Raw genomic sequence first — 26,567 nt, 5'->3', positions numbered from 1 at the left:
CTGCATTCAAAATCTGATGTGAACCTAAAGGACCCAGCCTGAAAACCTTTATGTTCCCACATAAATGCATATGGTCATATAAGATTATGACACAGGGCATATGTTCATTGCCAAATGGCGCATAAAAATGATATTAATTACTGCCGGAGCAACCTATTGGTTAGCTGCATTGGTTGTTATGAGCCATGTGGTGCTGTAATGTCGCACAGCGTCCAGGATTGGCCCGCGTTACAAAGCAGATTAGAACTCTTGCAGGGAATATATCGGGCACATTGCAACAGGAGTGGCGCATCAAGTCATTATACCTTTGACTGCTCTTTCTCGGGTAATGTCCCAATTTGCTTCACCAGACAGCCGTGCACGCAAGACGAAGCGAAGATGCAACAAAAGCTTCGCTTTAATTATCCATAAAATTAAATTTAATGACACATCGTGCAAAGTACAATAAGGAATCTGATGCATTTCCGACGCACTGATGGGGGAAATTAGCCCTTTAGAAGAAAACATAGTTATTGTTACGTTTATCTCATAACAGATGACAGAAACCCGCAAGGGGGATTGGAGACCCATCGAAAAATGACTGGCGACAAAGTAAGGCAAGCAAGCAAAATAATTGTAGGGAAAGTGGAGAAAAAAATTGAGGCAATGAAGCAGCGTTCGTAAAAATTATCGTTTTGTCTCGACAACTACATTTTTAGTGACCTTAGACCGCCGGCGCAGAAACACGTGGTATATTCTTTCTCGAGAGAATTTGAAGTATCTAAAGATGCCCAGCTTTGTTTATTATTTCCTACCATGCCGAGCGCCGTAGGAAATGACAAAACACAACAGATCTGCGCAGCATTTTTAGAGGTTCCTCGTAGACTTCATTGTACAAAATATACGTGCCTCTCAAAGTCGGCGTACGTAGTCTAAGAGGATAAAATTCGCCCAAATGGACCGAGACGGCAGTCCCCCACAAACGCGTGACTGGAAATGAATCGAGGTCCTTCGTGCGTGGCTTTGAATTTTTTATTCCGTACTTCCATTCGGTTTTGCGGCATCTTGCTGTGAACGACCGGATGATGGCGCCACGTGGTGCGTGACCCTCGTGAACCATTAGGCCGGAGTCGTGAGTGCAAGATTTGTTTTACCGCCAAATGTTATACTCACGGCCAGGCAGCCGGTGGTAGAGCACGAAGTCAGTGCACAAGCACCAGTGAACAAGTGCGACCATAGAATAGTTTATACCGAATCATCACCTTCATCATCACCATCATCATTTCTTCTTGTACCTACCCCTGGTTCACAGTTAGCATGCCTAATTGTCGTACTAATGAACATTTCAATTCTTTCGTCCAAACCGCGAGCACAGACTGCAACCGCTTTCCTGGCGACAGCGCCTCTAACAACGATGCCTACTATTTCAGGACTGCTATTTCCGCTCACTTTATGTACTTATAATGCGGTGTTCAACTATTCCCTACTCACTGCGACAACATGTTATTACTTCGAGAGTAAATAAAGGAGTTCTACTCTACGTACAGAACAGGACCAAGGACTATCCCAGAGATCGCCAATTACATCTGTCTTACGTCAGTTGGTACCGTCCCACGACTGCGAATTTCTCAAATTGATCTCACAAAGTGATCACCTGCCGTCATGAAGTGCGCTTCCCATTCCTTGGCAACCATTCCTCTGCTGTAATCGACCCCCGGTTATCTGTTATGCGCCATTACATGGTCTTCTCAACTCCCTTTCTTCCTCCTAATTTTGACTACGTAATAGCAGCCACACAGATTTGCTCTCTAATTGATACTGAAAACTCCGTGTCTAACGTTATGCTTATTATTTTTCGTTCCATCGCTCGTTCCGCAGTCCTTATCTTGTTAACACTGATAACTCCGCAATGTTTTTTATCCACGTTGATGACAGCAGTATACTAATTACAGCGAGAAACACAAGTGATGCACTTCCGAAAGCAAACGAAGTACTAACGAAATTGTCAGTCTGGTCTACTGCAAATTATCTTGTAGTAAATGCTGACAAGACAAACGCTGTTTCTGTTTCGACCCAAGAATGGTAAAATTGACAAAGTCGTATTGAAGTTTGAAAATGTCTATGTTGAATTAGTACCTACAGTTAATTGCTTAGGCGTCCTTTCCGAAGAACACATGTCATGGGGGCCTCACGTAGCAGCTACAGCAACTAATTCATTTCGAGTCACCGGTACACCTTCTAAACAACGTTATTCAGCCCCAGAAAGTGTGAAGATTCTTATTTATAACTCTCTACTTATGTCAGTTTTAGGTGACTGCTACCTGCTATGGGGTACTACAACTCTTTCCAACATAAGAAAATTACACATAATACAAAAAAAGACTGTTCGGACGATTGCGGATGCTTCACAGGAAAGCCATTCAGAACCACTCTTTAAGGAGTTGCCTTATAAGTTTCCCTTTCTGGCCTTTACGATCGTACGCTCATTAGGAACTACGAAACGGAACTCAGAAAAAAATGCAATTCACTGCAGAATAATGATTGTTTGACACATAACAAAAATACACGTGATGCTCCATTTCAAGAAACTTGGGAAGTTCCACGTTGCAGAAGCCACTATGGTGATCAAAGAATGGGCTTGCAGCTACCACATTTAATACATAACTTATAACATAATAATGTGGCATATATTAAAACAAAATTAGAAATACATAATTTATGTGGCGTATGCGCCATATTGGTCACGTTTTTATGCCCTGCTTTTCACTTGTGTACCTTTAAGTATGAATATATGTGCCTTGTTTTTACTCTTGTATACTTGGCTTTTCTAACCATTCCCTTATATTTTACACTCTATTGAGCAATTACAGCGTCATGCAGATTTTTTTTTCATATTATTTAATTTTCAGTTTTTTTCTTTGTTGTTAAACTGTACTCGTATGACATGTAAACTTGAGAGTGTGTACTTATTCGAGTGTTTAATATATTCTTATGTACAATGGTAATTTTCTATTATCTTTTGTAACGTTGTACTGCTATCTGTCAAATTTGATGGTCAGTGGATGCTTTGAAGCCCATTTTCGAGGTTTTTTTTGCCAAATGCCCGCAACATGATTGCCTTCTGTTGTTGAAAATAAAATTGAAATCTTCTCTCAAGCTTCTTAGTTTTCCAGGTCCAGGCAATCAAATGGAATATTGCGTTCATATGGAAGCCCGGGTACCAGCAACTCTTCTGTCGAAACCACTAGCTCATTTGTCTCAAACTACTGAACACGGTGTACATAATTTTGCGGTGAATTTCGATTAATGACAGGATTGAATACAGTACTCGCTTGTACCTTCGGGATGCACACGCCCTCTGTAGTGATATTGCATCCGATGTAATGTTTCGAAATGAAAGTGTCAGTGTCGTCGTCTGTACATTCAGGGGTACATTTCCCGATAATTCTAGTTACCACCACTCAGCCAGGAAGTGTTCTTTCGGCCAGTGCGCTTGCGTGAAAGCTTTGCCCAGAGTTCATCAATCATATCAAGCTGGTGAAATTTCCCCATACAAGCCCGGTGTTTGTAAACCCGGGCACAATAATTATTAAACAGTGCGGGGTTTGTAGATTCTCGCTTCACCCATGAACAGCTAAATTAACTATAAAACACCTTTTTTTGTGCAAGAACAAATTGAGATCTCGCCATGTAATGTAAGGAAATCCAAATAGTATATTCAGTCGGCGCATTTTATCAGGCGATGGGTGACAATGAGTAACGTAGTGTCACATACATGAAGTGTACCAGCCTTCGTACCTTACAGATAGGTAACCGCGCGGTACCTGAAAGTACCTGAATCATGATCCGCTGCGGTAGCTGTGGGGCTATGGCGTTGGGCTGCTGAATTCGAAGTCGCTGGTGTGATTGTCTGCCACGATGGTCACTTATCGATGAGGCCGAAATGCGAAAACGTCGTATTCTTAGCTTTTGATGCACGTTAAATAATCCCAGGTGGTCGAAAATATTCCCGAATCCCCAACTATAGGGCGTGCCTCATAATTTTATAGAGTTTGGATTTCTGGCGCATGTTGCGGTTATGAATAACGTCCTGATGTTAGTGTCAGCGACGGACCTACATCTAACAAACCGCTTGCATCCTGGTTTCCAGCAACCTTGTTGTCCCAAAACGTTGTGAAATTATGTTTAGTGCCCCGGAAAGTTACACATTGTCCCGGTTGTGCAGGTTTAGTAGAATGTTTCCAGGAATTTAATAGACCAGCTTGCACTACTTCAACTGCAGGTAATATTTAACTACAGGTAATTTGTTATCCTCGATAGGGAGCACTAGTGGTTTCACCTGCCTACGTGCTCCCGGTGTCCGAATTACTTATGCCCATTCCTTCAAAACTGCGTTCACTGTGAAAGCACCAGTATTATTTTCTGCGCATCAGGAGTTATGCATCTGCTTTCAGAACAGCTCTTAAACAGAAGGGTTGACCCTTCGCAACTACATAGTTTTGTTTTCATTCCAGGCACAACTACGAAACGTGAGATATTTTTCGCAAATCCGTCCGACCATTGCATCTTGGCACGCAATACTTTGGACCTTGTGTGTAGTATATAGCATACGCTATACAGAGTTCTGCTATACCATGGGGTGACGTCATTCAAGAGCTATACCGATGGGGCAGTCTGTGAAGTCGAGCAAGGTTGCACACTTCCTAGCTCCTTCCCACCGAGCATGATATCCGCTTGACATGTGTGGGCACACTTATGCGGTTTCGTGAACGAGTGACAAGTAGGGATTTATACCGAGTTCCACTCCGAGGCTGAAACTACAGGATTTGACGCATAGGCCCACCTTGAAAACTTCGATTCTGGAGCAGAAAAGTTGGGTGGTCCGACTAGAGAAAAACTCGTGAGGAAACCTGATATAGAGTGGGCGTGTCTGCCAAGAACAGCGAATGACGATTACCATTTGGACGTTATAAGCCGAGCACTCAGGTTTTCACCTTTCGGCTTTGTCGAAGCGGAACTCATATCTTCTATCGAACTTTAACAATTTCCTAAAGGTGAAAAGATGATGGTTCAGCCTGCAACTGCTTGAGGTGCTTTTGTCAAATTTATTTCAATGGCAGAAAATAAAGCAGCATGACTTTCGGTGGCCAGAGAATGATAGATATTTTGATCCCAATAAAAACAAACTGAACGTATTATTGGTGCGCCATGCACTGTCCAGGAATCAGACCCTATTAATTGGTGTTTTAAGTCCAGAATTTAGGATTTAAGTTTAATGCTCCAGTACAGGTCGTCCCGACTCGATTCGTGATTACGTCGTGGTTTTGGCACGTACAACCGAAGAATTTATTTTCATTTACCTGAATCACGTACTGGTACCGGGCTATACCGGTATAAGATCGAAGAACTCTGGGCCGTACAGTAGTGATCCTGGGCATTCAAATGGGCTCGCTCAAACTTTTCGCCTAGTAATAAAATTGCGCCTGCTGAAATAAATAAATAAAGAAAGAAAGAACCTCGATCCTGCAGTATTTCTTTCTAAATATAGAAGCCCTGACTGTTGTTCGCTCTAAAAAAGCCGTATCAGTGCTACATATCATTCCATTTCTTTCTTGCCGCGATGGCCATTCACGTACCCCACCCCTGTTTCCCAGGTTATTGTCATTTTTATCTCCCATTCACTGTCCCAGCCGAGTGTAGCTAAGATATGGGCAAAGCCACGCACACTCCGACTCCAATGCCGTGCCCTAAAACAATTCTTCCGCAAACTATCCGCACCACTCGACTCCGCGAGCGAAATTACCCGCGAGACCTGAAGTGGTGGCGATATCAGAATCGCGCTGGACCAGCACCATATTCCTTTCTCTCTCGCGTTCCAAGTGCAGCGCTAACTTTTCTTTCTTATCACCCCCAACGCTCCTCCGTCTTTCATCTGCTCTTCAAACTCTACGCTCCCTTCCAACTTGGGCCTAGTCGTGTTCCATTTACGGGCAAGAAGTGCTTGACCCTTCTCCTTTCTGTAACTTCCTCTCCCTCGCATCAACACACTCTCTCTCACTCGCTCTGGTTGGCGTGCGCTTTGCATACAAGCGCACGGTGCCATATTGTCTTCTTTCTTTGTTATTGCCTACCTCTACTTCCTTTCTTCTTTTTCGGCGCCCGAGCGCGCCTCGCACGAATCTGCTCGGTTCCCAAGTCATTACCGTATAACCAGTGCGCGTTTTTGTCCACGGAGGGCGGGGCTAACTGCGCTGCGACTGTATCACCTCGTTCCTTTCTTGTTCTTTCTTTTCATCTTCTCTTTCTCTCTCTCCCTTTCCTTTGTTGCGCTTGAATTTGGCTGCGAAGCGATTCGAGTATAAAAAAGCGTTCCCGTGTTTTCGGTCAGTGGCCAGACTCAAGTGGAAGCTTACGCGACGCTATCTCGGCACTTGCAGCGTCGCCGTTCCTGTGGATTTCGTGTTGCCCGTGCGGTGTATAGTTTCGGTGTGCTTTTCTGCAAAAAGCTCAGGATGAGGACTCTGGTGAGTAATCGATTTCGTATCGGTCTTCCCTCATAGGTTACAGCATTCACGAAACAAAAAAGAACAGAGAATATTTCACGTGTCATTTACGATTGGCCATCATTAATCCAACTTCTGCGATGAGTTGACGGCAGCTGAAGAACGGCTTTCGAGAAGGCGCTTTCTTTCATTTTACTCGTGCGAGTGACTTAGTGTGTGTGAAGTTCGGGTGCAAAGCCCCAGGTTGCCGGTTTTATTCTGAAAAGGATGTTCACATGTCCAAGGGCACGGGATGGACACAGACGTTTCTCGGCTACCTGTAGCCACGTCAGAAACAAACAAGGCAGCAAAAAATGTATTGCCCAATAAGACACTGGTTATGTAAGAATCGCTCGATTTGGGACATAAAATTTTGTCAATTACCATGCGATTATTTGATTTCAGGTAGTAATTGGGGACGTCTAGACGTAAGCTATGCCCACCGGGGTAGCGTAGGGGCTATGGCGTTGCTATGGTGAACTCGAGGTCGTGGGTTCATTCCCGGGGGAGGTGGCGGTGGCCGCCGCATTTCGATGGGGGCGAAATGCAAAAGCAATCGCGTACTTAAATTTAGGTACACGTTGAAGAACCCCAGATGGCCAAAATTAAACCGGAGTGCTCCACTACAATATGCATCATTATCATGTTGTACTCTTATCACGTCAAAGTCCTGAATTTCATTTTCAATTCCGAGCAAGCTATGCCATCTAATGTATCCGTTTGTGCGGTGCTGGCAAGCTTATATAACGGCCGACAAAACTAATTCCTAATGAAGTACAACATCGAAGCCGTTAACCAATCGGAAGAATTTATGGCAGGAGGAAGGCTATATTTTCAATATTTCCGTACGAAGTACTTTATCGTAATTGTGGATCGATGTAAATGGTTGTCGAGAATCTAACAAAATTTGCGAATGATAGTTCCTGACGAATGCCTGCTTGAACATGTCTACACCGCGCCTTGCATCAGCCTGAGTGTTTTCGATAACAAGCCAACGCAAACAAAATATATAGAAACGTCCGTTCAAAGGGATCTGCATCGCGTATAATAACTACATACTCACATACCTTTAATAGCGTATGTAACTTTCTTTTGTTATGCTGCATGGGGAGTTTTTTGCTCATTGCTCGCATTAGCATGCGACTGTATCTAATAGGCGCCTCCAACAGCAATATGTATATTATATTGCTTTCCTCTTGTTTATTTCTGCATGCATATACATGCCTAGGACAAAAAGTTGAATGAGAAATTCACGACGATAGGAGTTTTTTTTTTTTTTGCCGCTGAGAATTCTTAGATATGCGCATAAGTTTTCGGCACATACTCAGCACCGTATGCACAGAAAGCACTCCCATCTATTAACATATTCTTCGTCTTTGGTCTTGCAGTACATCGTTAGAACTGCATTTTCTAGTCATGATCACACAGTATCAAAGCCACAAAATTTTTCAAACGCGTAGCGCACATCACATATGTAAAAACTAAATCATAAGACAAGCACGCATTCTTTGTGCAGTACATTCATCAAACGAATGCACGTGGGACGACATTTCAAGAAACAGGAAAAATGTCATTCAAACGTTATGCTAGTCCGGATTTCCCTAATAATCAGCATGCTACCCCATTTGTCGATGACGAACCCGGCCCTAATCACCAGAATATGGGAAGATTTGCTGGCATCCAAAAGCACAGAGAGCCACATCAGTTGCCTTTCTCTTCCATCCATTCTAATAATGCCTTGGCACTCCTGATTACGGGCCATGAAAGACAAGTCCCTCTATTTCTGAAGGAAGTAGGCGTCGGACTGCAACTAATCGAGAGCAAAGCGCAAATAAGGGCCTGTAATGTGTGCCTTGTAAGGCGCACATGTTAATGAAGCAGAAAGAGCAGGAAAACTCCGGGCCAAATTCTCCAGAGAGACAGAGAGGAGACTGTGGATTTGAGGAGAAGTTAGATGAGGACCGATTCATATTGTTTTGTTTTTCTTCGCCGCCCACTCATTATTGACAATGGGCCATAGCCCACACAAACCGTCTGTCGGTCGGCTCACTCACACAGCTCTTTAGCTTGTAATATCGTCGCCTTGCGCATACCGGTCAATAATGAAAGCTTACGCAACTGCTGTGATCTTTAGAGAGGACACGATGAGTCGTAACTGAGATCACAATTCACGCAGTTCTTACCGCATTTCTTGCGTCATCGAGGGAACAAGGACGAAAGCGCGAGGTCATTTGCCACGCGTTCACCCATCGCTTCAAAATGAAAACCTCGTAGGCAGTATTCAAGTGACATATTTGTCGCTAACGACATTATCGGATGTGTATTTCTCGAATAGCGTGCCGTTAAAAGTACTAGCTTAGGCCATCACTAATTCGTTCCATCTTCGGATCTGAGTGAATTGTGTGGGCCAAGGATAGCGTTAACGGTGGCGAATCTGTTCCGACAGATCGTAACCGCAGTTCTAGCCGTGCTGGCTACCGTCGCATCGGCTGGATACCTTGGTGGATACGGAGGCTATGGTGGTCATGGCGGTGGCTACGGTGGTGGCTACGGTGGTGGCTACGGATTGGGACATGGCGGCGGCGGCTTCTCCTCGGCCATCACGTACCAATATGACAACCAGAAGGCGGCGCCGCACTACGGCGGGGGCTACGGCGGTGGCTACGGCGGTGGCTACGGTGGTGGATACGGTGGTGGCTACGGCGGCGGCTACGGTGGAGGACATGGAGGAGGCTATGGTGGCGGCTACGGAATTGGCTTGGGACATGGTGGATATGGACTGGGCATCGGCCTCGGCCACGGAGGATACGGGGGAGGACTCGGATACGGAGGACTAGGCTTGGGACACGGCTACGGATATAAGGGGTGAATGACCGATCCAGACTCATAGGTGAGAACAACGCTAGCTCGTTTGAGCACTCACTCACTCACTCACTCACTCACTCACTCACTCACTCACTCACTCACTCACTCACTCACTCACTCACTCACTCAATTTATCAGGCAAACAGCAAATAGTGCTCTCTTTTTCATTGTGAGGGGCTTCAAAACGCCCGTGACTGGCCATTCGAATTCTCCACTATGACGGACAGGCTACTAATGAAACTTCATGTTTCTTTTCTGTAATATATTTCTGGAATCATCAAGGCATACTTTGCAAAATATGCACAAGTATATGACAATTGTGAATACAAAGATTATCGCTGGAACGACTCGTGTCATTTGCCCCCACATAAGTCACGTTTAAAACCAGCTTTTATGCGCAGAACAGCATCTATAAATTGAATCATTCATTCTTTAAAGCTCTTCTGTTAATATGCGAATCTTATTCCCATTACCATAATCCCTGACATTTTAAAACATGCAATTTGAACACGAACTTATTAAGGTGATGTACAGCTTTTAGTAAGGGATCAACAGTGTGGAAACAATAGCTACGCTGGAGCCAATGTTTAGATTAGTAGATTTGTCTCTCTCGGGCTTTCCCGAAGGCAAGCCCCCTTCTCTTCGGCCTTCACCCTGGCTTCTAAATGAGGCTTCCTTTATTGGTCCACTGTTGGCCACTTGTTTTTATCTTCCTGTAACCCCTTCGTCTTGCTTGTCTCCTTAGTGGACTATTGATATAGTAATAAGCACGTGCAAACTACGCTATAAAAATACCCGCTTGGCATTTCCGTTCCATTAAAACTCTTTATTTAGACAATGGTTTCACATTGGCTTTTTTTCTTTGAAAATACGAAACAAGCGAAATTTCGACTTTCACTCTGCTGTGACAAACCTTGAGACGCTAACGGCTTGCTAAAACCTTTACTCTGCGAAGCCGCTAAATTGTTTTCATTTTTTTACAACCGCGCTAAATGCCAATTATTGGCGATTGCTTCTTTATTGTTCGTTCTTGGCTTTCGAGAATAAACGTCGTTGCATTAGAATGCATATTTGACCCAGTCTGTATTTCCCGTTGTATCGTATATGCGCTTCGAGCTTTGCATGCGGACCTGTCTAAGACGCAGCCGCTGTAAGGTTGACGTCACACCGTCAGGTGGCCCTCGCTTTGGCGTGATTCTCGATAAAAATCTGCCAGCATTTGTATCGAAGAATAATATAAGCGAGCCATAAACGTTGGCTGCCTTGAATGGCGGTGGCGGATCCATGGCTAAGTGATTACGCTGTGTAGCATGAGGTCGTGTGTTAGATTCCCTGCCACGGCGGCCGCAATCCGATGGTCGCCCAATGCAAAAAACGCTCCTGTGTACTGGGCTTTGGGTGCACGTTAAAAAAACCACGTGATCAAAATTATCCCGAATCTTCCCACTATGGTGCTCCTCATAACCCACTCTTCAGTATCGTGACGTTCAGCCACAGAACAACACAGGCCTTGCAGCACATATATAATACGCCCTATACATTATACTTTAAGGTAAGTCTTCAATGCTAAAAGTAATATGAAAGAAAAGCTATATCTTTATTTAAGGCTACCTTTGTATAGTCCGTGAAGCAGGCTTCTTATTAGTCGACGGAGAGCCCAAAGATGGGATAGGCAGTCGTTCCGATGGACTCGACTTCCCCAAAGCAAAACGGGTGTCACTCCATGCTTCAACAAGCAACAGCGTGTGCTATGTACTGCAGTAGAAAACTGTTGTCGGCGCCACAGAAGTTGAACAAAAGCCTATAGGTTGTCGCTTCGCACTCTAAGGGATACGTCCAACACGCTAAATTATTACATGCATTCTTTCCATTGTTCAGTCATTTCAAGGATCGCAACCAACAATTTCAATTGTGTTATAGCTCCTTACTTCTACAATGATTTCACATATAGCCATTCCTTAAAGTCCGGAACAAGGGAAAGTCTTATTTCACTCTGCTATCACACTTCTCTACCACTAGTGGTTTGATGAAGACTTCACTCCGCAGAACCAGTAAACTGTTCTCTCTGACTTTTTGTTTCACTACAGGTTAGGGCAGTTTATAGCTGCGCTTACTTAAATCTCCACATATGTTTCTTGCTATTCAGGCGTTCTGTCACACTAATAAAATTTCACTATATAATGCCAAAAGTGTGCTGTGTCACATTATGTGCGTTTAGGAATTGCTAGTCCTTAGATTCATAGGTTTTGTGCTCGTTGCTTCAGTGTTAGAGAAAAAGAGAGAAAGTCCTTTAAGAGGTCCGGTGTTTAGCCAATTCAGTGTTTGAAACAGCGTTTGATTTTTGTTTTCCTTCTGTCGCAGAAAAGACACCTTGGGGCCAACACACGTTCTGCACTGCAATTTCTGTAAATTATTGCCTCCTTTCTCAAATAAAATGTCACCTCGCGCCACGAGTCATGTTTTGTGCGTAATTCCACTGTATAAAAGCGTGAAAAAATAAAAGAGATACTTGTATAATAATTTTGTGGACTCAGTTATGTTCCTTTATCTGTGATACTTTTTCAGCATGAATTGCCAGGCGTGTCGATCGGTTTTAGTCGCAATGGTGGCGTTTTATTTTATTTCTTTATTAATTCATATCTCTACATATCCTTGTTTCAGTTTTCAAGCGAGACTGTGTGATCTTCAAGCGAGACTGTGTGAGCGAAATGAAGAAGCGCTTAAGCTCCAGAGTTTGATTTGACCGGAAACGCGAGCTGTCGAACCATTCACAAAGGTTTAGCAATGCATAGCACATAGATTTTGATGCCACTAACAGCACATGTTTATATTGTGACGTGAATGTTCCTAGTACAATGTGTACTGCTTAGAAATTGTACAGACAGAGTCAAAGGTTTACGGTGTATGGTATCTGAGAAGAAGCAGGATGGTCTCTTGATCCTGCATGTGCAGCCTGGATGTAAGGGACTTATGAAAGGGAAGACTTGTCATCCACTCGACTGCAGCGCGAAGGTACGAAGGAAACCCATAAGCGTTTCTCAGAAAGCTCTCGTCGCAATTGAAGAAAAGTTCGTCCTGGTCCGCGATTCGAACCCACAACGAACGCTTTACCCGGGCGGTCGCTCTACCATCTTAGCCAACCAGGAGGCTAGCAGAGCGTAGAGTAAGGGCTAATGAATCGACAACTCGAAGCACTGGGACACTGAATATGGCTAATCAGTTCTGCGGAAGCTCTCAATATGGAAGCAAGTTCATGAAAAATAAATATTGAATCCACATGCAGTAGCATGTGGATCCAACTATATATAGTAGCATATATCTATATAGTAGCATGCAGCTGTACAAAAGAAACCCGTACGGGTTTCTCAGATACAAACCTTTGCAGTTGAAGAAAAAAAAGCTGTCCTATAGTTTGGGATTCGAATCGGTTTTACTTATGAAATCGCTCAGACATCCGGCCTCCTTTCTTTACGCCTGGAAGAGCCGGAGCGGTTCCCCACAAGAGTTATGCCTTACCTTATGGCCAGTGTTGGTGGATCACATCAAACACCTCAGTGGGTTCAGACAAGTTTACTAAACACCAAGACCGGGAACCGAGCTGAACTTCGACGGCGATGACTACGACTGAGAGTAATGAAATAAAGTTTCTCTCTTTCGTTATCGCTGTGCCCCAAATTTCGCTTCCCAAGAATTTGGGTTGGAATTGTTCGAAATGCCGCATGTGCGCATGTGTTCCGGGTAGATTCATGTATGTTGCTTGGCTGGGCGCTTAGAAAGTGTGCATATATTGTATGTTGCTTGTACGCTCGGCATTTCGAATGTTTCGGTACTTCATTCAGCCTGTCGGAACAATACTCCCACGTTCTTTCCCGACTGTTGCTCGTGCGTACTTTCCTATTATCATTCCTTCGTTTCATATCAATACGTTCGAGATGCTCGGAAATGTGATGAGGCTATTTTGCTGTCCTTGTGAGACACTGCTCTTTTAGTATTACCTGTTGTTGGGCTAGTTGGTACGCGTTAACTTAAGTGAATTAGATGCAAATCAACAGAGGAAGAAGTAAGCAACGTTAGGACAGGGCGTTCTTTTTAGGGGTAATTTCTTCGTGTGTAAATGAAGATACGAAAAAATTACGCAGAAACCATCGACGATGATTGTAAATATGGGCTAGTAGCCGTACGCTTCTAGAGAACCATTCGTTGAATTATACGAATGATGCGCATGAAGGCGCACATTTGTTGTAGTGAGAATATTTAGGTGGCGTTTGTTGTTTGTTATTGCGTAATTCAGTAGAGAATGCAGTGTTAACCAGCACATCTGCAGCGGTTCCCCACATCTGCGGCACACACAGGGTGTTTCAGCGAACACTTTCAAAACTTTTTATAGGTGGCCTGTAGCAGATAGTACAATTCTACTTCGTGAACTGGTCTACTCGAAGAGGCAGGCATTACTTGCACGAAAATTGAAATGCATATTCGACTGATTTTCCAAAATTCACTGCTCAAATTTTAACTAATTACCTTATCGCCCATATTGCAATTTGCAAATTCTAGCCATGGAGTTCGCAAGGCGGATCCAGTTAGAACGAATTCTAAGGCTGACACCAGTTTCGAGATATTAATTCCCGAACTTTGCGGAGAAATGCATTGACGTTCGAGTTACTTTATTAGGAAAACGTAGTTTTATTCATTGAAACACAAAAGTAACTGGAACGCCAATGCATTTCTCCGCAAAGTTCGGGAATTAACAACTTGGCTTCTACAGCATTGCAGCTCAACCAGCATGGGAATAATGGAATGACGTACCTAAAGTGTTCGTCTGGCTTGCACCAACATTGTAGATTCTTACAGACCCTTCTCGCGCTGCACCTTGCTCTAGAGAAACAAGATGGCGCTTTCGGTGACGCGACGCACGTTGCCTCAGGCGCAAGCGCGCGATTGAGAAACCATTACCGCTTCTGGCCTGCGACTGTGCGATCAGCTGCTGAAAATACAACTGGGCGATCAATAATGCACTGTGATCCATTCATGCTGCAAAATGTGGAATGACAGAGGGAATAGGTGTGCAGTAGTTGTCTGCAAAAATAGTGGCTGGCATATTAAGTTATATTAAGGAATAAAATGAATCTGTATGGCCAAGTTCATGGACTGCTGCATACAAGAACTGCCTGAATGGCCGACCCATCGCGAGGCACTGCTTTCCTGGAGGATAAAAAAAATTCACACATCCATCAGAGTTGTGCTAACCTCCAATTAAAGGACCATGGAACGTGGGTAAAAGTGAGTAGCGCTCGTTACACAGCGACAAAGGAAGCAGCGCTGCTTCCTGTTAATTAGTTTCTCGCACGTTATACTATATATACATCCCACTCCTACAAACACTAATACCCTCTATCGCCCACGTATCAAAAATACGTGAATGGGCACACTCTTGAATAAATGCACTGAAGCATGGGTGACGACTACACCGAAAACACACGAATTTTCGAGACTGAACGTTTCAAGACGGTCCACTGAGTAAGCGATTGACCAGTCATAATACGGTTTACCTGCAAGGTATTAAATATTACAGGATATCTACGTTCCAAGTGTTGTGCGCGGCAAGAACTGACAGAACCAGAGCACACCCGTGAGTCATTAGGCAGAAAATAAACAACCACATAGAGATCGCACCGATGAGCGTTACCGAGTCAGAAACATGACAAGCCGCTATTGCAGAGGCTGGCAAATAAATAAAGAATAACAAAATACACTGATAAAGATTTAATTCAGAAATGGTATGTTCGGACAGATTGGAATAAATTTTCAGCCGCACTTTTAGTACAAGCACCGTATACACTACTCACACCATTTAAACAAAGCGAAATGAGTTCCGAAAGCACTTACATGCCCTCTGAAGGTGTGGCCAAAGCTTCAGGTCGTCCACTCAGTCACCCGTATGCGGTATCCGCCGCGACTGAGCTTTACTGAGCCGCACCGGTGTCATGCACATTAACAGTGATGCAACGGAGGCTGCCCAGGCAAGCAATAGATGCGTCACCATGTAAGCAAACATGGCGGTACCCACGTGATCACCGTGAAAAGGGTCCTATAGTACTCAAATTCTCGACGCTCATTCTTTTGTGCAATTTTGTTGCGTAACAATAGTCTCGTTTATACTATGCTTAGCACTGAACTTACGATGAATATAAAATATCCATCTGCTCTAAGCACTAGTATTCAATCCAATCCAACCGCAATGAACATCAAAAGAAACTGCAGTGTTCTTTTTCAAAAAATCCTTGCGAAATTGGTAAAAGCTCCGCACCCACTCCTTACTGAAATAGCGGATGAATAACTGCAGCGCCAGATTTTACTCTAGTAATCTCAGCATGAAGCTCAACAGCTAATGGTCTTAAGCAATCTGCGTAAACCTTGAGTAAGTGACGCTTCAGCATCGCTTCTCGTGTTCTGTACTTTTTCAGCGATGTCAGTCGTAGGGACGTCCATTCTTCTTTCGCAGCTTCGGCGCTACGAATATTTTTATTCTCGATCAATTCATGCAAATTGTTAGGATGCTAAATGAGAGATTTGATACAGTGAGTCACTGGAATATTTTTTAATGCAGCAGGCATAGTTAAAGTTACTTAAGAGGCCACGTATAGTGTGAAGCCGAATTTAATACGAATAAAGAAAAGCTTTCCGAACACAGTGCGGCCAAAAATACTTAGTACTCGAGTACAAATGAAGCCACTGAAACACTAAAAAGCTTCGTAACCGAGTTTAATATGAGAATCCAGCCTGACGTGCTAAAATGTGGAACAGTATGTGCTGTTATCTGCAGTAATTCGCGGTAGTTAAACGATATATACGCAGAATTTTCGGAAGTCTCTCACAATTTTTGCACTTTATTTGAATTCAGTGAAGAAACAAGAGCTTGGCCTATACGGAGTCTTTTCCATCTTAACAAAAAAAATATTCTGAACGCACCGGTCATTTCGCTGTCCTTCAGTCGCCAACAATAATAGCCACCGAAGATGGCAACGTAGAATTTGCAGAATCTTTTCACAATTCTTTTTTTAATTGCATTTGCAATTCACTAGAGAAACAAGAGTTTGGCCCATACGGAGACTTTTTCATCTTAACAAAAAAAAATTATCCTGAACGCACCGCTCATTTCGTTTTCCTTTGGTCGCCAACAATAACGAAATGCACAGAACATGGCCGCCTCGCGCCGTGCGCTGGCTCGGCTTCTCCTCGCTGCAACAAAAGTTGTCCGTACTCTCTTCATACCGAAACATTCTCGGTGGCGCCGTTCCGCGGTGTCTCCGGAAAAGCGCGCGTCGGTGTGGTGCGGCGGCGGTCGGTGGTTGGCTGGGGGGAGAATCTTCCCTTGCAAAGTGGTCGCCGCGGCTCGCTGCTGTCAGTGCATCGCGTGCGCTTCTCTGCGATCGGAAATCCTGCGTGTAGACGTTTCGCCGCCGAGGTGCGGGCGAAAATTCGACGCGTTCGCAAGACATGAGTGCGCATGGTTGAAAGGACAACGACCAAGACGCATAGTAACTTGCTACTCGGCGATGAAGACGTTGCGGCGTGGTTCCCGGGAGCGGCGCGCGGGGGTTCCTTCGCTTCGACTGCTGCTCGTTCGGCGTCGCGCCGGGAAGCAGCCTCCGCGGCCGTCGCTGTGTTCCGATGCGATCGCATTTCGAGCGCTCGTCGCTTGACGAGTTCACGGAGAGCGTCCCTTGAAAGTGCAACGCGCAGTGTGCAGTTGTAGCACGGTGTGTGCAACGTGCGTTGTGTCCGTCTGTTTGTGTGTGTTTGTTTGTGCGCGCGCGCGCGTGTGTTGACAACGATTATTACCTGTGATGCCGGGTGTCGTGGTGTTCAAGAGGCGCTGGTCCGTCGGCTCGGACGACTTCGTGGTTCCCGGGATATTCCTCTTACTGCTACACACAATATGGTAAGTCATATATATATATATATATATATATATATATATATATATATATATATGGTCTACTTTCGCGCCTTTGACTTTGCAGTACATCGCTTTTATCTACTTACTGATTTGTTTCCCCTCGAACGGGCATGTAGGCAGTCAAAGCGCGAGCTCTCGCATCGTCCCGAGCGACCGTTCGGAGTAATGCGGTCTGAACGCGATGACTTGAGCTCGAGTTTGTGCTTGTGCTTCTTGTAATTAAATCGTCAGGGTCAGTGCGTGTCGTTTTACGTCTACAGTGGGCTCGGAGACGAGTCACCGATCGGTTGGTTTTAATTCGCTTGATGGATCCCAAACTTGGGAGCCAAACTGAGAAACCGGGAAAGAGAGGGTTGGCAGCAGGGTGGCTTCGCCGTAATGTGCTCGCAGTGCGCGGAGGAGCGTTGCTTTCAAAGCGAAGCCTCCTCTCAAGAGTTCTCTCGGATGGAGCTTACCGGGATGTTGTTGCCATGGTAGCAGGCACTTACGGCCGCTACGGAGGCGATAGACCTTTTTATTGTATTTTTCCCCCCTTCCTTTTCCTGGAAACTTTGACGCCCCGGACTGTGTCTGTCACTTAGCGCTGCCCTCTCGTCGGAGAAAACGCGGGCGATTGACGCCTTGTAAAATTACTGCGCGATACCGCGTGGTCAGACGATTAGGTTGGGTAACGTTGCAGATTGGATAACTTTATCTAATCTCACGGGGTGAATCACTTGCCGTCGCTGAAAACGGCAACGCAACCTTCGTGCGCGTTTATCAGCCGACTCTTAGCGTGACAAGCTGAATCACGTCGGCGTCACCGAAATTGATACTAAAACGTTTTTTTTAACCTGGTCTCACTCACAGCTGGGTTATCTAATCATAGAGGATTCATCTCTTCGCGGCGTTTAAAAGGGTGGTGAAAGGCGCCGCGGCCAATCAAAACAATAATAGATTTGTCCCGTTGCATGCAATAGATGTGATAATGAACAGAGTGTAGATGCAGTCACAGAAATTGTCTCGGGAAATGGGCAGCGGTTACGACTCTGGGCTTCACATTCATCCGTGGCCGGGAATCGAGCTGACCACCTCGCGCGCAGTAGTAGGACGCCATAGCCACAGTGGCGAGTTGTTGTCCTGATTGATTGATTGATTGATTGATTGATTGATTGATTGATTGTTGTTGCTGCTGTTGTCACCTCCAACTTATACCACGTACCCACGAGCGGGGTATTGGCCATGGCTCGCAAGGGAAACATATTATTAAGTCATTGCTTCCTGTTAACATATTGGTCAGTACAACGTACATTGAAGTGATAGTTTTTGTAATTTTTTTTAAAAAAGTGGTCATGCCAATTTTAACGACGATGCTAGATTATGAAAACAATGCAATCTAATGATAATAAGGAGGAAAAGGTGAAAAGTAAAAGGAGGAAAAAGAACCTCCCCGTAGCAATGACCTACTCGTGCACAATCTGACGCACTTCCTTTCGGGCTCGACCAAGGCTATTTGCACCAATAGATAAAATATTCTTTCGGTAGAATGATTGTGGAGAGTTGTCGTTGAGGCTGATTCCTTCGAAGATGACGTGGACCCACAAGGGTGACTGACCACGCATCGATTAATGAAAGGACTATATACAGTGTATATAGCAACGAATAGAACTCGAAGGAAAGAAGTTTTTTGATGAGGAATGATATAAAACATTTACAACATAAGTAATAATAATTACACTCCTGCCCTTTCTTCTTGTTGATCCCATAAGCGGAGGCCCTTACCCACTATGTCGCGTTCGCTAAGAAGGCGTGAAAACTAAATTACTTTTTAAATGACTATGACATCTTACTATAACCAAATTGAAACTTGGAAACACGAGTCCGCGCAGTTGGCACTAATGCAATATAAAATTCGCCTTATTTTTTGTTGTTTTATTGCGATAGCAATTATATGGACACTCAAAAGCAGATTTCTGCCGTCGGCGTCGCCGTCGCCGTCGCCGTGAGGTTCCGTATGACGTCATTTGGAGATGAAATCGTCGCCGCGCGCCGAACGCTGTATGTGCGAGTGAAAGGGCGCGAGGGGCGCGTCTTTCACGGGGAGTGAACGCATGGCGGAGAACAAACGCGCGTTCTGCGCCTTGCTCGCTTAAGGGCTGCAGAATTAGGCGTCTCGTTTCTCCTTTACAATCACCATATATGTAGAGCAAACGCGCCTTCTTCAGACGCGCGAGAGGCCGTGGGGGAGGGGGAAGGAAGGGACGCGACGTTTAGCTGCGGCACCAAGTGCCTATTTATATGAGAGGCTCCAGCAACAGTCACCAACGCCGCACGCATTTTGAGCTAACGCGGGCAAAACGCCGATGGCGTCGACAACAGTTCTGCGTGTTGTTGCTACCAAAGCCGCTCACATTACTTCGTATGACATTGCTGTGTTGCTATCGCATTCATTGCTTCGCCCTTAGGGCGAAACTGTGACATTTTTTTTCTTATCCCTCTTCCACCCTAACGATAATTGTTTTTCCTACTCTAATTGTCGAAGCAGTCATTTGCTTTTCATAATTTTTTTTCTTTTTTTAAAAGCTGTTTCAATGGCCAACATTTACGTCAGAAAAGCATTTTCCTACGATGCGCTTCTTTCTGCAAGAAAAAAAAAAGAAACAATGAGACAGAGAGAGAATGAGAAAGTTGACGTTTATTATTATTATTTTTAAAATTTCGTTGTCTTTGACATGGTTAGTTTCCGATCGACTCGCCGCTCGCGTTGCCAAGAGGGCTTCTTTGTTGTCCGTGTGACGTAAGAGGTCTAACGTCGTGAATAGCGTAGTGACCCGGATGGGATAAAAGCCTCCGTAAAGTTTCTGAAAAATAAAAAAAAATGTAGTGGAGTAGAAACTGCATGGAGAAAGATAAAAAAAAAAAGGCGCCGTAAATTCTACTGCAAAGCACTGCGCCACTGTGTCCTGATGCTCGGCCAATTCGATTTTTATTTTCTACCCTGGCCGCATAAATGCATGCGTCTTGTTATCTTGTAAAACAGTCGGGCATGCTCTTGCTCGCCATCCCACGCCCTCTCTTGCATGCAAACAAAAAACAAAATAACAAAAAGAAAGAATAGAAAAAAAGGCATTTCCGAGCGTCGCGAATGATAATGTTGTCCCAAAAGCTGTTTTCTTGGCGACGCGCTGCTGTCAGACCAAGAAGCGCAACTTTCAGGACCGAGGAAAGAAATGAAAGACCTGCTGTGTGGGCAGTTCTAGGCCTTACCTTTCAGAATTCGCCAACAACAACAGGCACGAGGAAAAAAAAAACGAACTGGAATTTGACGACGCACAAGTCGATGTACTTCGTTTTTGTAGAACAATGTCACAGCGGTGATGTTCTTGTTCTTCTTTCTCGCTTGTTTTGCTACGACGACTGTCACTTTGATGCGTTCGTTGCCCCATGTGCCTGTCACACGTCAGAGAGTACAGTGAGATTTTAAACTTGCAATGCGTGAACGAATCGCTGCGTAGTGTGGAGAAATTCTCGATGGGAGTCGGGAGGTGGTGGGATGGAGAACAGACAACTTAGCTGTGTGAGGTTAGGTTCGGGTGGCTAGGTTACTGGCTAGCCACCCTAGGATTCTAGCCACTTTAGTTAGGTTACTCATAACGGATTCGGCACGTGGTAAGATCGATCTCAGCGTGTCGGGGTTGTGGTCCTAGTGCGATGGAAAGCCAGAGATTTTATCATGATTACTTATTTTTTTTAACCTTCCACTGAAACGTTTAAGTCAAGCGGGACTAAATTACTAGTATGGCGAAAATTCGTTATAAATGAGTAGTATAACATCATCAACACTCTTGGTAAGTCCACAGTACTGGTAACCACCCAGTTTTATTCACATCTGAGTAGCCCCTCATCAGAAGGCCTGGGGTCCTGGTAGTTAGCGGATATGACGCATGTCCTACAACATGGCCTCCGAGACTTTCGGTGCGCTTATGGATCTCAGAAGTCATGCTTATAAGCTCTGCGCTGGTTCTCAACATTTCGGCTTCCGTGTCATTTCCGGTGATCAGTGTTTTTTTTTCAGTTTCGGTATGATAAACATCTTTAGTTTTGCGAGCGTTTCGGGACGCATTCACTCTTAACCCTTTATTGACAAAAGCTTTTTGTCCCTGTTCCCTGAATTGCTGATGTATGAAGTGCAGAAATAAAATTGAATTGAATTGAGTGTTGCCTACAGGCAACATACCAAGAAAGAAGTTTTTTCTTGTCTAGTTTCACCATTGAGCACGAAGTTTCTAGCTAAATGTCTTCGGCCAACACTGAATGACAGGCAGTAAGCATCGTTTGTTGGTTTAGAGCAGGGAGACTTGCGGACGAGGAAGAAGTAGTTTGGCACGCGACTCACTGTTATTTGAAAGTAGCAGACAGTCTGATGCAACATATCCAGCTGCAGCGGTATCACACATGTGATTTCAAGCAAATGAAATGTACACCTATGGTACACATATGATGGGAGCTGTCCATACAAATTGAAACCGCAGTCTTGTGTGGCTTGGGTGGCCCACGTCCCGTTCTTTACCAGGGGTTTCCCCCCTGTTACTAAAGAAATGCCGCAAAACATTTTTCCCCCTTTTTGTTGATTATACTTGGTGTGTTTTGCACATTTAGATAGAAAATAACCATTTTTTCTAGGTATTTATATGTCTCGTCATCAAAGGGTTAATTCGAACGTAAAATTTTGTCCGGAGGCGGCTCTTTTACACTATCTAAACCTAGACTTTCTACGCGGTTCAAAATTTTAGTCGCAGTAGGACTTTAACTTGGCTGGGCTACCCGCCATGATGGCACAGTGGCGTCGACATCTTCTGCTGGGCGCTAACGTCGCGGGTTGGAATCCCGGTCGCGGCGGCCACGTTTCCACGGTGGAGAACGTAACAACGCACCTTCTGTTAGATTTGACTCACGCTCTTACGGTTCGGTTGATACAGTTACATTCTAGTGAGCATCAGCTAGACATGTGCCCTTCAATAACCTCAGGTGCGCATGATTAAAACGCCGAGCGCCTGTCCACTATGGCGTCTCATATACAGCACAGGTATTTAGCATGGACATTATACCCCTTCAAGTTTCTATTCGAATGATCAGTGAGTCAGTGAGCTGGTCGGTTGATCTGTCGCTAGAAACTAGCGATTTCTCGCTAGTTTCTAGGGCCGCAAGAATCAAGGCAAGCTCTTTGTTGGACCTTGAACGCGCCCTTGTAATACAAGCCTAAGTGTTTGTGTCGAAACGACGTTACAGCTGCAGCTGTGCATTGTAGCGTGCCGCCTTATCGTTCATTGTTTGCTGTCGATTGTCGAGAAAAGCATATGCTTTGGAGTGGTCGCTTGAGAGCCTTATCGACGGTGTTCACCACCTGCTGTGTGGGTCAGTCCCCTTTCGTGCTCACTTAAGGTTGCGCGCACACAAACGTAGTTAGGAAGAAGGCGCGCTGCCGGTAGGAAACGACGGTATATTTAGAATGCGTGCGGTGCAGATGGGACTGCGCAGGTGCGCAGCTGCTGCTGGACAGTCCTGTATAGCTTCCGGAATAAAGCCATAGCGCCAGCTGTGAGTGGATGCCGGTGACTCAGTTGAAACCAGTCCGCACTAAATGCGACTGGCTTTGCTAGCAATGCGTTCCCACTTCCGTTCACACGTGCGTTCACACTAAAGGAAATGTTCCGCCGAGCGGAATCAGGCGTGCCTGCACTTAAATGAACACTAAGCAGATGCACGAAACCTCAGTTTATATTGATAGCGTATTGTTTCAAAAGGTTTACAGTAATTTCGTAGTAATAGGTTGAATATTAGTAGCGAATTAAAGGTTTGAGTTTCATTTTTATTTTTTTTTAATTACGCACAGGAACTCCAGACTACGTATGATGTAACGGAATTTAAAGTATTTCTTTTCGTATTTGGGTCCCATTGGACCCAGTAAAAGCTATTGAGACTTGCCAATTCAATCTTTGCGATCTCTTAGAAAACAATGTAATCCATCTTTCTGATAAAATCGCAGAAACGAGCGAGAACCGACAGCGAGTGGCATTTCGGGAGGCCAATGCATGATGACGTTCAAGAAAAAAAAAAAACGCAGCATGCAAATGCTTGAGAACTGTGTATTGGCCGAAGGCCTATTTTTATGAAACGGGAATAGAAATCAAAGGGAAGAAGGATGGCTTCGAGTTTCACAAGAGGAAAACTCGCGGATCTTCGCGCTACACCCGAGTACTGCGATAGCATTGTCAGGTTCGGCCTATACCGTGGTGCGAGCCTTTGATTACACTATCTCGGGGATCGGCCCTCCTTATTTGGCATCGGCAGGAGCAGCGAAGCCCGGGAGAGTGTCCTGTATAATTCTGTCGCATCAAAAATGGATTGCAGAGCGGGCGGATCCTGAGTAATGTATGCAACAATGAAAGCAACGCGTTCGGGAAAGGATTTCCGGTGGATGCGACACATGATTTGACCGTAGGTGCCACTGCGCGCCATCATAATCATCATCATTGCCGATCGGCGCTTGTCGTATGAGTGGTGATAATTAATAAATGCGTAGGAGACTCGGATCATTCAGTTCCGTCAGACTCGCTGTGGCCTTTCCCATTTCCCGTGTCTGTGCTCTGTTGGTTCCCGCATTGATCCGGGGCAAGAGACCCTAATCAAGTTTTACCGCCGTCCTGTTTTATTGCTGCGAATGATCGTATTCCTGTTTGATCGCCTGCGAACGGCGAGCGGCTGTATTCCCGCTTTTCCCGGTATATGCGAGCCCAGCAGATCTGTACGCCTAAAGGGCAGAGCGACCACGCTAAGTTTGTACGTGTGAGGTTTTCTTGGGATCTATACTTCTTTCGAAGTTCTGTGACGTTTTCGGAATCGCGGGATTCCTTTAGGGCCCGAATCAACGCTTCGGCGTTATGTTCACATCTATAGCCTGAATGACGATAAGAGAGAGATAGTAAAGCGCTAACGGTTTGATTTCAGCTAGTTGGTTTGTTTTTGAAACAGAGAAATCGTAACTGGAAGTTCTGGACATCTGCTTTAGGTTTCCGTTCAACTATGACGCATTTCACGGCGACGAGAAGTGCATAGACTTGAGACTATTAGAGCTAGGATTGGACATGGCCTGAATGTCTGTTTTGAGCTAAACTGGGAGCTGCCGGTGCCCATAGCATGTGGAAACTGTGTTAAAATTATTAAGCATGTTTTGTTAGAATGCCGCAGTACAGAACCAGGAGTCCTGTTGTCCACAAAGGTGGACGTACGTGGTTTCCTCGAGGTTTTCAGGACAGACGGGAAACGTAAATCGGGGAGGCTAGCTAGGAGAGATGCCTGGAAAATTGATGGCACAAACAGCAAGAAAAGCACACAGTAGAGGAAGCGTTATATCTTACATTTATTTATCTTGGTGAATCGAAGGCACTATAACCTGTTATTAAGAACCGTCGGTGGAGAGAACGGAGACAACACACGCAGGAGAAATGTAAGAGAAACATCTCGGTTGTACCTGCCGTCACCTTGTATCACACGGAGGATTCTCATGCCATTCAACAAACCATCCGGTCGATCTGTCAATCCTTCCTATCCAGTGAGACCGTCCATTCATCCTCTCATATACTCTCATGTCATGTCTGTCTCCGGGCCGCTAATAAAATATTTAAATATGAACGACGTTCTTGGGATGGAACTGTGACGTAGGGTATACGCAGCAAAGTTCTTTGCGCTTGTATTGCTGTGTCCCGGCGCTCTAACGTATGAGGGCTTCAATGTGTATGTATTATTCGGGTAGCGGCATGGACAGACGTCGGGGATTTTCTCTGTTGCGATGTTTTTACGTTTACTTGTTTCGTGCAGTTCACGTTTAATTATTAATTTTAGCATTATCGTGTATTCGTTTACATTGCTGCATAACATAGAGGAAGGGAGTAGCCGAGGTACTCTTCGCCTCAATTGATGCATAGCAACCCATGTTTGTGTACACGAAAAGCAACACCTGTTTCCATCTCGGTGCCCCTATATGCGCCCGTTGCTCATGTCCAGGCTCTGTGTTGATGCAACGCGAGAACACAAAGGATGAAAACGCTATCAGCTCTTGGAAAGACTGCAAAGTATACCGATTAGGTTACGACAAAAAAGAGCGTTACACGTGGGTTTCCCACGGCTTCCCGCCATAAGTACAACGGAACGTGCGCCATTGCTAGTGAATGTTTCAGCATCCTTTCTCCTCCGGCATTGTGCACTTGAATTTCGAAACCGGCTAAAAAGACTAGTCCAGCTTATTGCATTGGGATAACTTCGCTTTGGAAGCAAGTAATCGTTTTTATTTTTTGTGTCTCTAATCTCCCAACGGTCATTGTTCAGTTCTTCTGGTCGGCCACGTGTGCGTCGGCGCCTCAAGTTCGCAGTCAGCATTGCTCCTTCATTGTCTGCTGTTCACGGACTCGGAGCGGTTTTTTAAACATCTCCTCGCTCGCGCTGTAGCCGACAGTTGGTGCCATTCATTTTTGTCTCAGCGGGCCAGACTTTGGAGTCTCCGGCTGTTGGAATGCTCAACAGCGTTGCATTGAAAGCGACGCCTTTTCTTAGCCTAGGCTAAACCAGAATGGGCGTGACACGAATAAGAAGAACCGAGGGGCTCTATATTTTGTTAGCTACAGTCACGTGAAGGCGACCGACAATGAAGCCAAGGAAGGCTTGAGGAAAATTTACTGTTTAATTCAAATGAGGAAGTGATAGGAACGTTGTAGCTTTGCCTCTTTACTATTGGCGACATTCACTCAAACGTATCGTCTGAATGAACGTTCCATATCCGTCGCCATGGCCGTCAGTAGTGGCTAACACTCCCAGGGTAGATCTAGTGAATACACACATGCAAAAAAAGACCCGACAATGTTTATGAGACAGCTGCCGCTCTATGCATCAGTGGTAGAACATCTCACGCGTAATGCTGAATATGTTTTTGGCTTGATTTATTTCTATTTTCCTGTTGATTGCTACATTTCAGCCAAATAGACACAAAGCGAATTTCTCGGCTTCATTGTCTATTGAGTTCATATTGTTGTACCTGCCGTGCAAAAAAAAAAAAAAGAAAAAAACCAAGGCTCTGGTTTCTCCTCATTCGTCTCGCTCACCGGCATACAAACAAATTGTAGTGTATGTGTATGCATTCGTAAGCGTTCTTGTTGATCTCATGACCCCTGTCTCAACCGTGAGTTCGC

At 44.9% G+C, this 26,567-nt stretch overlaps 2 protein-coding genes across 2 annotated transcripts in view; both read left to right on the top strand.

Moving 5' to 3' along the window:
• The first annotated feature begins 6,343 nt into the window (after positions 1 to 6,343).
• On the top strand, positions 6,344 to 11,892 carry LOC119465073 (keratin-associated protein 6-2-like). Its single transcript, XM_037725887.2, has 3 exons — positions 6,344 to 6,503; positions 8,968 to 9,411; positions 11,748 to 11,892. Exons 1-2 carry the CDS (start codon positions 6,492 to 6,494, stop codon positions 9,388 to 9,390), a joined length of 435 nt encoding a protein of 144 aa, XP_037581815.1. The 5' UTR covers positions 6,344 to 6,491; the 3' UTR covers positions 9,391 to 9,411; positions 11,748 to 11,892.
• A 4,821-nt stretch (positions 11,893 to 16,713) lies between these two features.
• Positions 16,714 to 26,567, top strand: part of LOC119464599 (diacylglycerol lipase-alpha-like) — a 219,523-nt gene continuing 209,669 nt past the window's right edge. Inside the window, exon 1 of the mRNA XM_049655733.1 lies at positions 16,714 to 17,328. Within this exon, the coding sequence (XP_049511690.1) occupies positions 17,234 to 17,328 (95 nt within the window). The 5' untranslated portion in view covers positions 16,714 to 17,233. The remainder of the gene's footprint in view (positions 17,329 to 26,567) is intronic.

This window comes from Dermacentor silvarum, chromosome 9 (assembly GCF_013339745.2).
Source record: "Dermacentor silvarum isolate Dsil-2018 chromosome 9, BIME_Dsil_1.4, whole genome shotgun sequence".
In the NCBI taxonomy this organism is placed as follows: Eukaryota; Metazoa; Arthropoda; class Arachnida; order Ixodida; family Ixodidae; genus Dermacentor; species Dermacentor silvarum.
This window is presented reverse-complemented; position numbering and strand designations above follow the sequence as displayed.